This window comes from Pan paniscus, chromosome 2, assembly GCF_029289425.2.
Source record: "Pan paniscus chromosome 2, NHGRI_mPanPan1-v2.0_pri, whole genome shotgun sequence".
In the NCBI taxonomy this organism is placed as follows: domain Eukaryota; kingdom Metazoa; phylum Chordata; class Mammalia; order Primates; family Hominidae; genus Pan; species Pan paniscus.
Window position 1 is genome coordinate 30,594,540 of NC_085926.1, and position 12,002 is coordinate 30,606,541.

Below are 12,002 nucleotides of genomic sequence, written 5' to 3' on the forward strand. Positions count from 1 at the left end.
CTCTCAGGTAAAGGAATTCATTAAATGAATCGCTGGAAGATCTACTGACCAGAGGGCTGTACAGAATCATATCTTTGAGAGTGGGAAGTAGGTTGATCACATAGTTTATTATCCAATCAGGACATATCTGAAAGAGAAAGGGGGTTCTATTAATATTTAAACTACAAAACATGTACACCAGGAATGTCTTGGGCAAATCTGGTTGCCCTAGCAAGAAAGGAAATTTGAAAGTTTATACTGTTCTGCTCCCATGTTACCCCGTTTGCACATGAGAGGCTAAGTATACTGTTTCTTCACCTGCATTAAGGGAATAAAAGCACAAGCATTCAGGTGACTCCCGAGCCACTTTTAATTGTACAGTTTCTGCTATAATCTATACATCCTGAAAATTACATTTCCCACCACTATCACTTCGTGATAGGTGATCATTTACAATTACTCACTGACTCAGTCCCGGGAAGAGGCGGTGCAAAATGGGACGCTCTATCCAGGTGCTCATTAGAAATGCAGAATCTCTGCCTGCCTCTTAGACCTACTGAATTAGAATCTGCATTTTTTAAATAAGATTCCCAGGTGATCAATATGTACATTAAAACTTGAGAAAAACCTCTAGACTTCGACCTAAAGAAAAACATTTTACAACTTGACAGTGTATGCACATACATACATGCATATAGACACAACTGAAGCACAAATTTAATGAAGTAAAATTTACCGTTACTATTTTATTTGGGAAAGAAATGTGCTCGCGACTCAATAGATTGGAGTATTCACTCCTGGATCTCAACTTGCAATTTAAAAACGCATCTCTAAAGCACCTAGGAGCAATCTGAAGAAAGCTGAGGGGAGGCGGCAGATGTTCTGATCTACTAGGGAAAACGTGGACGTTTTCTGTTGTTACTTTGTGAACTGCGTGCACTTAGTCATTCTTGAGTAAATACTTGGAGCGAGGAACTCCTGAGTGGTGTGGGAGGGCGGTGAGGGGCAGCTGAAAGTCGGCCAAAGCTCTCGGAGGGGCTGGTCTAGGAAACATGATTGGCAGCTACGAGAGAGCTAGGGGCTGGACGTCGAGGAGAGGGAGAAGGCTCTCGGGCGGAGAGAGGTCCTGCCCAGCTGTTGGCGAGGAGTTTCCTGTTTCCCCCGCAGCGCTGAGTTGAAGTTGAGTGAGTCACTCGCGCGCACGGAGCGACGACACCCCCGCGCGTGCACCCGCTCGGGACAGGAGCCGGACTCCTGTGCAGCTTCCCTCGGCCGCCGGGGGCCTCCCCGCGCCTCGCCGGCCTCCAGGCCCCCCTCCTGGCTGGCGAGCGGGCGCCACATCTGGCCCGCACATCTGCGCTGCCGGCCCGGCGCGGGGTCCGCAGAGGGCGCGGCGCGGAGGCGCAGCCAGGGGTCCGGGAAGGCGCCGTCCGCTGCGCTCGGGGCTCGGTCTATGACGAGCAGCGGGGTCTGCCATGGGTCGGGGGCTGCTCAGGGGCCTGTGGCCGCTGCACATCGTCCTGTGGACGCGTATCGCCAGCACGATCCCACCGCACGTTCAGAAGTCGGGTGAGTGGTCCCCAGCCCGGGCTCGGCGGGGCGCCGGGGGTCTTCCTGGGGTCCCCGCCTCTCCGCTGCGCTTGACAGTCGGGCCCGGCAACCCGGCGCCCGGGCGGAAACGAGGAAAGTTTCCCCCGCGGCACTCACGCAGCCCGACTCCCGTAGCTGCAGGGATGTGTGAGTTTTTCTTGAAAAAGAGAAGGAAAGTTCAGTTGCAAGGGGCGCGGGGCACGTTTGGTCCCCTTTGTGCGAGCAGGAAAGGCGTTGTGTTGGCCGCGTTCGAGGCGAGCCCCCACCCCCGGAAAGGGAAGTTTGAGAAGTTGGTTATCTGAAGGCGGCCGGGGAGCAGCGGCCCGGAGCGGCAGCCTGAGCTGCCAAAGCAGCCAGCGCACCTGGGCCACTCCGCCCATGGCGATGCCGCGTGCCCACCCAGCTCTTTCTGAGCCACCCGTTCAAAAGGCCAGCTCCTCAGTCCTTAGCTCCTGGAGACGGCCACGCTTTCCCTCAGGCCGGCTTCTTGGCCCGGAGTTTTTGGATACAAGTTTCAAGAAAATAATCGATTTCCAAAAGAAAGTTAGCTGGCTCCACTGACGCCTTGGCATGGATGGATAGGGAGTGGAGATGCTCAGGTGAAACCGGGAATCCCTCGCTGAATGCCTACTGGGTGCTAGAGGCCGTAGATTTTGCCTGGAACAAGACAGTCCTGTCTTCAGGGAGTTGATGGTTCTATGCAATTATCGTTTGTTGGAAACCGAAGGGTTAAAATCCTAACTAGGCTACCCACCTGATCGCTGTCTCTGAAGGTTTTTAAGGAAAAAATAAAAAAAAATAAATATATATATAAATATTATATATATATATGCATGCAGGAATGGGGGTTCTTAACTATTTGTTATGGAAAGTGTAAAACCTCTGAGACTTCAAAAGTTAGATTTTTTCTTTTTTTTTTGAGACGGAGTCTCGCTCTGTCACCAGGCTGGAGTGCAGTGGCGCAATCTCGGCTCACTGCAACTTTGCCTCTGGGTTCAAGCGGTTCTCCTGCCTTAGCCTCCCGAGTAGCTGGGATTACAGGCGCGTGCCACCACACCCAGCTAATTTTTGTATTTTTAGTAGAGACGGGGTTTCACCATATTGGCCAGGGTGGTCTGGATCTCTTGACCTCGTGATCCGCCCACCTTGGCCTCCCAAAGTGCTGGGATTACAGGCGTGAGCCACCACGCCCGGCCAAAAGTTAGACTTTTTGCAGCTATGATCCAAATAACAGTATCTGCAGCTGTGGTCTGGGTAACCGAGTATTTGGGCGAGTCATAGAGCTTTTTCTGGGCCTTAGTTTCCTCATCTGTAAAATGGCCAGCGTCAATCTGGGTAATTTTACATCATCTTCATGTTTAACATCTTACGTGTCGTGCCCCTCCCCTCCTTTCCTCTGGCTCTTCTGGTGACTTGGAGATGACCCATGTAGACTTTGGATGAAATGTAGAGGAGTTGACAGTCCACATCACCCGGAGGCACTCATTTTATTTATCCAGGGACATGGGCAGATTTACCTTTAGGTTTGTCTAGAAAAAATGCGCATCACGGTCAGTTGTAAATTTTAGAGTGTTTGAAGTGTATTGGGAACTTTTTAAAAATTATGGCATACATTGAAGGTGGCATGGAGATGGAAGTTTTTAATCAAATTAGGAAGAGGCACTATTGCAAGCAAAAAGTCTTAACACACACTTGAGTCCTATGGTTTTAATAAAATCTTAGTGTTTCGTTCTTGGCGTTTTTCCTGCATTGCAGTACCAGAATGTTCAATTGTCTGTCATTTTCCTCCAGACTCTTAAAACCTAAGTTACATTTTGCTAATAAATATTTAAAATGGCACCCTTAATTTTCTGTGGATGTTAAAAATCATAACAACTTTTGTTCCAGATTATAAAAGAAGGAAATTAGCAGGCCCTGATGTTGTTAGTTAGGTTCTGTTTACAAGGATAAGGTTTATGATTTGCAAATTCCAGACCCAATAGTTCACGAGTCACTTTCATTTCATCAATATATACACTTTTAAACAATTAGCTTAAAAACGTGGTGGCTTTTTATTTGGGTATTTAGACAGTTTCACAAGGCCCACAGATTTCATATTTTTATAGAACTGAAGTTTCAAAATGGTTGAATTAATGAATCATTTTGAATTTGTATTCATTTGATTCAAATTAAATTTTCAAAGTTGGCCAAAGGTTGAAGACAGATATATTGAAGACGAGAAACCTAATTCTACTTACATTTTAATTTTTCATGTAAGTAAATAGTTTCAGAATTTCTCTAACGTAATTGGTAAACTGAAAACATTTTTTCAAAATATCTTAATGCAAGATAATATATCAGGTAATGAGATTGTTTAATAAACAACAAGCTCCTTTTACGTCACCTAAAAAGGCCCAAAAATCTGTCTTCTGTTTAGTAGCTTCTGTACTTCTGTTTAGTAGTATGCAAAGGATTTAAATAAAAGAACAAATTTCACTAAGAATTAGAAAGTTTTTTTTTCTTTGTTTTTGACTTAGTAGATTCACTCTTCCTAAATGATCAAAATTAAGAAATGACTCTTTTGGGGAAAACTGTAAAGTGCACAATAACTCTTCAGGTCTGAAAAATATGACTTTTCAGGTTCCTAAAAGTAGATAGATTCTTATTGAGGACAAAGAATTTGTAAAAGTGTCATAGTGATCAGGTTCTTCACGTCACTTTAATAACCTGCTTATTTTGTCAGTGTAAGAGACTAGACATCATTAGGCCCCAAATCTGATCTTCGGTCTACTCGCGCTTTTTTCCCCCTCATAAAAACACATTTTCACCTTTAGGCAACTCAACATCTTATTTTTAATGAGTTATGATTTATACAAAATACTAATCACATTTTTAACTCATTGCCTTCTTTTCAGTGTAGCATTCCCTAATGATGACTGTTGTCTGTGTAGTCAACATAACTACTACATGTTTTCTACTCAGTTATGAACATGACTTTTTAATTTTTTCAGTAAGGTTAGTTTTTAACTCTGGATCTATAAGGCACCTCATCGATATCATTGCAAAAACTGGGCATTTTTTCTTCTACCTTTTCAACCATATTTGTTGAGTATCTCTTGCCAGGCAGGATGCTCAGACCTGGGATACCATCTCAGATGAATAAGACAGACCTGGTCTCTGCCATTGAATTTAACAGCTGGGAGCATGTTATAAGTAAAGAAAAGGATACATGTTTTAACTGTTTATATTTGAAAGCATTATGGAATCTGGTGTTTTATTTTCTACACCTCATTTTCAAAAGCCTCATTTTTTGTTGTTGTTGTATGCACTAGGAGGATGTGCATGTTGAATGTTTCCTTCTAGGTCCCATTGAATGTATTTTTGAATCAATTGGTTCTCACTTTCCTATCCCTGCCTTGCCACGGAGCCCCAGTTGGGCAGCCTTTAATTGCATTCTCCATTCCATAGCCAGCATGATGGACCCAATGCGTTCATTTAGTGTTCTCTTTGAGGATAGGCTGGTGGTAGAAGAGTGGAGGGTATAAACTTTGGAATCAGGCCGTCCTGGGTTCCAAACCCACTTCCCATTTACTGGCTGTGTAGCCTGTTGTAGTTACTTTACCTACTAGTCATCCCTGGTCTCATTTGTAAAATGAGGATTATGGAGTTATGGTGAGGATTAAATAAAATATTGTTTTAAAGTATTTAACATGGTGCCTGCAACATAGTAAATGCTCAATAAATATCAGCTTCTGTTATTACTATTAACTCCTTAATTGGGCTTACCAGGGGCCTCTGACCTGGTTCCCATTTGACTCTGCTGCTTCACATCCCACCACAGCCCACATTTTCCCAGTCTATTTGTGTCACTACACATACACACAATGTGAGCAATTTAGGCAGCTGTTCGTTTGTTCAGGATGTCTGGAACTCCTGCTACCTGGCTAATTTTCACTCATCTTTTAAGATGTAGTTCAAGTGTCATCTTCTTGAGGAAACCTGCTTTGAATGTCCCAGTTTGAGGTAAATGTCTCCTATGAGATACAGACCTCTCACTTAGCTGGTAACAATACCAAGCCAAAGTCATATCTTTACGTAACTCTCTTGCCCATTATACCTTTAATCCTCTCAATCTTATTCAGTTTTCTATCTCTGGGGTCTCTGGCAGTGCCTGACACATCATTTAGCACCCAGGAAGCGCTGAGCTGAGCCTCCACTTCATCCTACTGTATCTAATGCAACTGAGGTCGAGCATTTAACTAAGCAGTCACTGTTTATTAGGTGTTTGGTCCAAATAGTAAAATCTTTACTTTCAGTTAGAATAGTTTTAGTTCTGATCACAATAAGTAATTTGACTGTTTTTGAAGTATGGAATTGGTTCTTGTATTCTCATGAAATATGGAAAAAGATGTTTCAACTTCTGACAAAAATGATGGAAAGCTGCTAGAAGTTTTCATGCAATTCCTTTAGCCATAAATTTTGAATCAGTGTAGGGCCTTGAAAGCCACTGCAAAACTTTAAATAAAGTCACCAGAGGAATTATCCAGTAGATACTGATTCCTCTTTTTTTTTTTCATAGAAGGGTGTCGGAAAGAGAATTTTATTACGAATGAAGTGCTAAAATCTAAATTTAGTTTTTAAGTTTCTTTTTTCATTGGGTTTTATGTTTTGGTTTATAAGGGTGAAGCAGCGTTGGTTGAAGGGAAGTGTGGTCTTGTAGCCACCACTGCCTACTCTAGAGTAGCGTGGATATTATTTAGGTCTGATGCAAACCACCAAAGCAGTTTTAAATAGGGTGCAGGGGAAACATACTTCCTGGCTACAGCATGGCATTATTTGGCCAAGTTCCACATAAAAGCATAACTCTGTTACCTTGTTAGCTTCTACCCTCCAGGTCCTTATGTACAACTTCAGCAGATTTAAGTTATAATTTTCAGTAGAACAGATATGCATTTGCAGCAAGAATGCTCACTGCTTATTTTGCACTCTCTACTTTCCTGGTAATATTTTGCTCCACAGGTACTTGTTGCTTGTGACTGAGGCAAGATAATGACTCATACTTCTTTGCTTGGCATGCCAAAAGGGTTTGGAATGCTGGACAGGCAAATTGTCTCATCTCAGGGAGAAGGAGGAGAAAGACAATTAACATTTGAGAACCTACCCTGAGACAGCCACTTGACATTATGTATCTCATTTAATCCTAGGAAGAAATCTCCAAGATAAGTTTTATTATCTTTATTTTATGGATGGAAAGATGGATCCTGCTCAGGGTCTCTCTGGAGTTTTGCCTGGGTGCATGTATGTGTGTGTGGCCCAAGCTTCTTGTGCTTGCATGCTGCTAGGTTCTTTCGTGTGGTCTCTATGTGTGTATGCGTGTGTTGGGAGGGAGGCTGAAGAGGGGTGAATGGATATCAGATTTGAGAGAGGGGAAGCTTACCATCTAATGTCATCAGTTCAGTGCTCCTGATTTAATTGATTTGCTTTGCTTGCATTATCTGCCTCCTTCCTGACTACATTTGTACCACAGAAAATCAAGATAAGGCAGAGTTTCTTTGCATAAGGAAACTCTACAGCCCACAGTTTGACAATGGTGTCTTAGTGGTAGGACTCATGGTGGGTGACCTGTGGTTTGGCCACTTATAGCAGTTGGACATACCCCATTTGCAAAGATGTGTATTGTAAACCCCAAATTTTGAGTGTGTAGGACAATCATTTGTGTACAATCAATTGTGTACAACTGCTGATGAGGGCAAGAAGAGCCGACGTTATCCAACATAACAAAGAAGAAGGGGACAGTTTGACTTTTGAAGGGGACAATTTGAAAACTTATAGGAGGTTAAGATTCTCTTCCTCACCCATTACATCAGGATTACTTCTGCCTTTTACTTGCCACAGTCAGCTTTCTAGGTCTTAGCACCCAACAAGTAGCAACTATCCTCTTGGGTATAGTCAGTTTAGTCTACTTATGGCCTCCTGCTTAGACTCTTAAGGGTTCCCTAGCATCTGTGTTTTGTTTATAGGTTTGAAGCTATCATTATTAGATGAGATTTAGCTTCAGGGCCTGTACCTGTGACTGGGGAGATTCTATCTGGGAAAGGTCAAGACATGCAGCTCTTTTTTTTTTTTTTTCTCTTTTCTGAGGGAATATTTTCCTCCAATTTTTTTCAGCTCTACAACTAAAATATAGGCCTAGTATATGAACACAACTGGCCTCTGTCCTGGGCCTTAGATGGTACTCTGCTGTCATTCTTCTCTGGTCAGAGCCATGCCTATGGGGTGAGGTGACTTTTGGGCCTTCCAGTCTTACTCTCTTTTCATTTTTAGACCATGATTTGGTTATGTGGGAACCCACATTCGCTGTCCAGAAGGCCCTGAACTGGTATCTGCAGTTTGCATGGATCCTTGAAGCCATCTTCCTGAAGGCTGTCATTGCTACTGGTTGTGCAATCTCTGCGCGAGGGTTGTTTAAGGGATAGCTCTGTGTGTGTGTGTGTGTGTGTGTGTGTGTGTGTGTGTGTGTGTGTGTATGTGAGAGAGAGAGAGCGAGAAAGAGAGAGAGAGACAGAGAGCGAGCTTGGGTGTCCACATATCACAAGGCCCCTCTTGATGTAGGATGGAGCAGGCAGGGGGGAGGAAGGCAAATTGATTACCAGGGCTCAGGATGATGTCTCTCTTTAAACCACCCATTTCTGAGGAAGGACTATGAACATTGTAGGAGTTCTAAAGTTGTACCTGGTCTTCCAAGACATTGAAAAGATATATTTGTCAGTCTAGGTAGAAGGATAAAACCTATTTTATTGAGCAGTTTGCTAGCTTGATTTGTAACTTTAAATGTTTTGACTTATGGTACATGGGCCTCTATTTGCTCACTTGCCTTGGGCCTTCCCATGTTGGGGGTGGATCTGCAGCAGCAACATTCTTTTGCAGAGATGTTGGGTAGAAATTAGTTTTGGTTAATTGTATCATTTTTCCCTGGAATAGACAGCATTGAACGTTAAAGAAAAAGATAAGAGTTACTTTGTAGACATAGTGCTCTATTTCCTTTGGGAAATGTAGTTTTTCTTACTTTGCATTGTCCTGAAGTGAACTTTAGCTCTATACTTTTTTTCTTTCCTTTTTTTTTTTTAGATTTCCTAGTGCCCTAGTTGCATTTCTTCTGTGTATTGAGAGACCACCAGGCAGGCAAGGCGAAGTTTATCTGAATGTTTTTTCCTCCTATTGTAAATATTTTATTTGAACTAAAAAAAGGCTTGGTTCTTCTCAAGCCTCTTTAAAGAAAACAAGGAAAAAGGCTTCTCAGTGCTTTAGAAGATATAAGATTGTCAAAACTTCATTTTAGAGAACTAGGGATTTGGTTGAACCAACATGAATGCCTTTGAAAGAAGATATGGGTTGGGTGCATATTTTCAGTATATGCTGCAGCAGCTCTTTATTAAAGTATAAATCATTACAAAGTCTTCATTTCCTATGGGGCGATAACACTGCTGCTTTGTGGATGACTACCTGTCATGCCCAAATCCTGCAAACTTTTCTACATAGGGAAATGAAATTGGGCTTATTTCCCCTGTAGCTTTTCTCAAGAGACTTCATGGACTAATTTCCCAATAATCACAGTAGCTACCACTTATTGAGGTCTTGCTACTGCATGGATCATGCTGAGTACTTCAAGTGTATTAACCCTCAAAACAACTTTAGAAGGTAGGTTATATTATACTTATTATAAATCCTCCAGAGTCAATAAATTTGCCTAAGTCCACCTAGTTAGAAAATGATTAGGCTGGGGTTGGAACCAAGATGGTCTGGTTTGGGGATCTAGACTCCTAATTGTTATACTGTACTGAGACTAGTCTGCCTTAATTGACATAAACTACTTGTCCATTATAGCATGGGTGTTGGAAGACTAGAGGTTAAGAGAAATAATAATATCCAACATTTTTCTAGTGTTTTAGCATTCTTCATATATTATCCCATTGAATTTCCTTAGTGTAATAAAATAACACTCGGTTTATACACCAGGTAGTCAAACATCATGCCTGTCTTGTGATCTCAATGGGAAAATGAAGTATATACCTCAAGTGATACAGTCTTGGCTGAATCATGGAACAATTATGCCATCAGGAAGTTTAGGTATTCTGAGTAAAACAGGCACTTTATTTGAAAGGACTGGGAGACTTCACAGATGCATCAAATATGTTGAGGATATAAATGCCAGGCTCAGGTGGATTTACTGTGAAGTGCTTGAACTTAACCTTCAAGGCTACCTATACCCTGGTATAGGTCCATCTCCTGGCTCTAGGAGAGGCTCTGGCAATGTGGTTAACAAGTGTCATCAAGTCAAACACTACGAAATCTTGCAGTGCCCTGAATCTTACAGCTCACATATAAAAGAAACCTGATAAAAGTTTTCCAAATTTGGAGTCAATCCAAAAAATTTATATGACATTACCTGTAATGAATTATGAAGCTGAAAGGAACTTTTCCAAATTATTCAAGAATGAATTACAAATTCTGATCTACAGTTCTAAAGGGAAGAGTGAATTATTTTTCTATTCTCTCAATAGAGAATATTGCAAAGTGTTATTGGAAGAGATGATCAAAGAGTGTGCAACCAAAAAATATAGGAGAAGTATTTCAGAGGTATGGCAATCAGTTAATAAAAATATTTGTTTTTTAAACACTTCATATTTGTAGTATTTATAGCTTTTAAAAATTTGTTGTTTGTATGATACTATTTAAAATTTTTTTTTCCAGAGATGAGATCTCATTCCGTCACTCAGTCTGGAAAGCAGTTGCATGATCATAACTCATTGCAGCCTTGGATTCCTAGGTTCAAGCAGTCCTCTAGAGTAGCTCGGACTAAAGGCATGCACCACCATGACCGGCCAGTTTTTTGTTTTTTGTTTCTTTAAATTTTTGTAGAGATGGTGTCTTACTATGTACCAAGTCTGGTCTTGAACACTAGGGCTCAGAGGAACCTGTCCACCTCTGCCTCCCAAAGTGTTAGGATTACAGGTGTAAGCCACTGCACCCAGCCTGTATACCATTTTAATTCTAAATAAATATTCACTTTATTCTTAATTTTATATTCACTTTATTCTTAATTTTGTATTCTTCTTCTTAAAGAGTGCCCCTGAAATTTACAAGCTTCAGATTCCAAAGACCTGAGTCTTTGACTAATGGTAGGATTTGTTTGTTGGTTTAGAAAATAAATGTTAAAAAATGCCTCTTCCTCCTTCCCCCCATTGCAAACAGAGACTGAAATCTGCATTGTTATTTCACAAAACCAAAATATTTTTCCTCCAGGTTTAGCTAAACCCTTCATCATTTTCCTACTTTAGAGCCCCATGCCAAGTAGAAAAGAAGTTGCAAAGATGTAATTATCACAAACCTTCATCTTGGATGAAAGATAACCTAGCTCTGACCCTTAGTTTGAGATTAGAAGGACTCTACCTAGGAGACAGCTGGTAAAGACTAAGGTATGTTGTACCAGGAATCTAGGTGTCTGGGTGACCAGGCTGTCTTTCTTCCCATTGTGGCTCATTTTCCTTCTATACAGTGACAAGAATTGGACTAAATAAGATTTCCAGTATTTTCTCTTCTGAAACATTTCATTCTTTGTTATCCCTGTACTATTTTGTTAGTAGAATAAATCATTGAAGTTGAGTTAGAAAATCTTTAGCTAATCAAAATAGAAAACTAACAAAAGTCATGACAGGTCAGAACTGAGAAATACCACAAACTTCCACTGGTGTTCATTGGAGATGACTACTATTAAAAAAAGAGAAGAAAAAAAACCATAGCTATTTTGAAAATTTCCGACTACAGGTGTCTGAGCATACATCCTGACTAAATAGCACGTTTACTTCAGCTAGAGCTCACTCCTTCCTAAATAAAAGGCTTACTTGGTTTTGGTGGTAATATTATTTCTCTTTGGTTAATTATGGTATTTTCATTCTCCCCTTCCTCTGAATTGGTTAAAATGTCTGTGAAAATTTTTCCTAAGGTAGAAAGTTATGAAATGCTTTTCTATGCCTAGGGAGAAGTAAAGCCTAAAGGAACCTTCATATTTTTTGGGAAAAAAAAAAGGAAACTTGTCTAGATATAATTAGTGTTCTGTTGCCTTTCAAATATTTCTCTACCACTTTTCTTAAAATATTCTCAGAAAAGACAGAATTTGCAACAGATTGGCAGTTTTCAGACTGCTGTTTTAGGCAGGGGAGTAGCTGCCGCAACCTATAATTGCATTTCTGTAGAGTTTGCAGACACTTGTTAGCATAGACTAGGAATCTTTCAACTTTTGCTGTGAGTGACTACCTTGTTACTACATATTGGATTTGCGTCTCATTCTCTAACGCTCATAGTATTGGGGAAGAAAAAAAGACAATATGATATAATTTGTCCTTCAAGTATGTGAAAAGGAAAAAAATCTAATAATAACATTTTATGTTCATTAT

The 12,002-nt window shown here is 41.0% G+C and overlaps 1 protein-coding gene across 2 annotated transcripts in view; it reads left to right on the forward strand.

Annotated features, from left to right (window-relative positions):
- The first annotated feature begins 859 nt into the window (after positions 1-859).
- The window catches only part of TGFBR2 (transforming growth factor beta receptor 2), an 87,705-nt gene continuing 76,562 nt past the window's right edge, over positions 860-12,002 (forward strand). The window contains exon 1 of one of the 2 annotated variants that reach the window (XM_003826141.6): positions 860-1,548. In XM_003826141.6, the coding sequence (XP_003826189.2) occupies positions 1,455-1,548 (94 nt within the window). In that variant the 5' untranslated portion in view covers positions 860-1,454. The remainder of the gene's footprint in view (positions 1,549-12,002) is intronic. The other variant, XM_034956015.4, reaches the window with a different exon arrangement.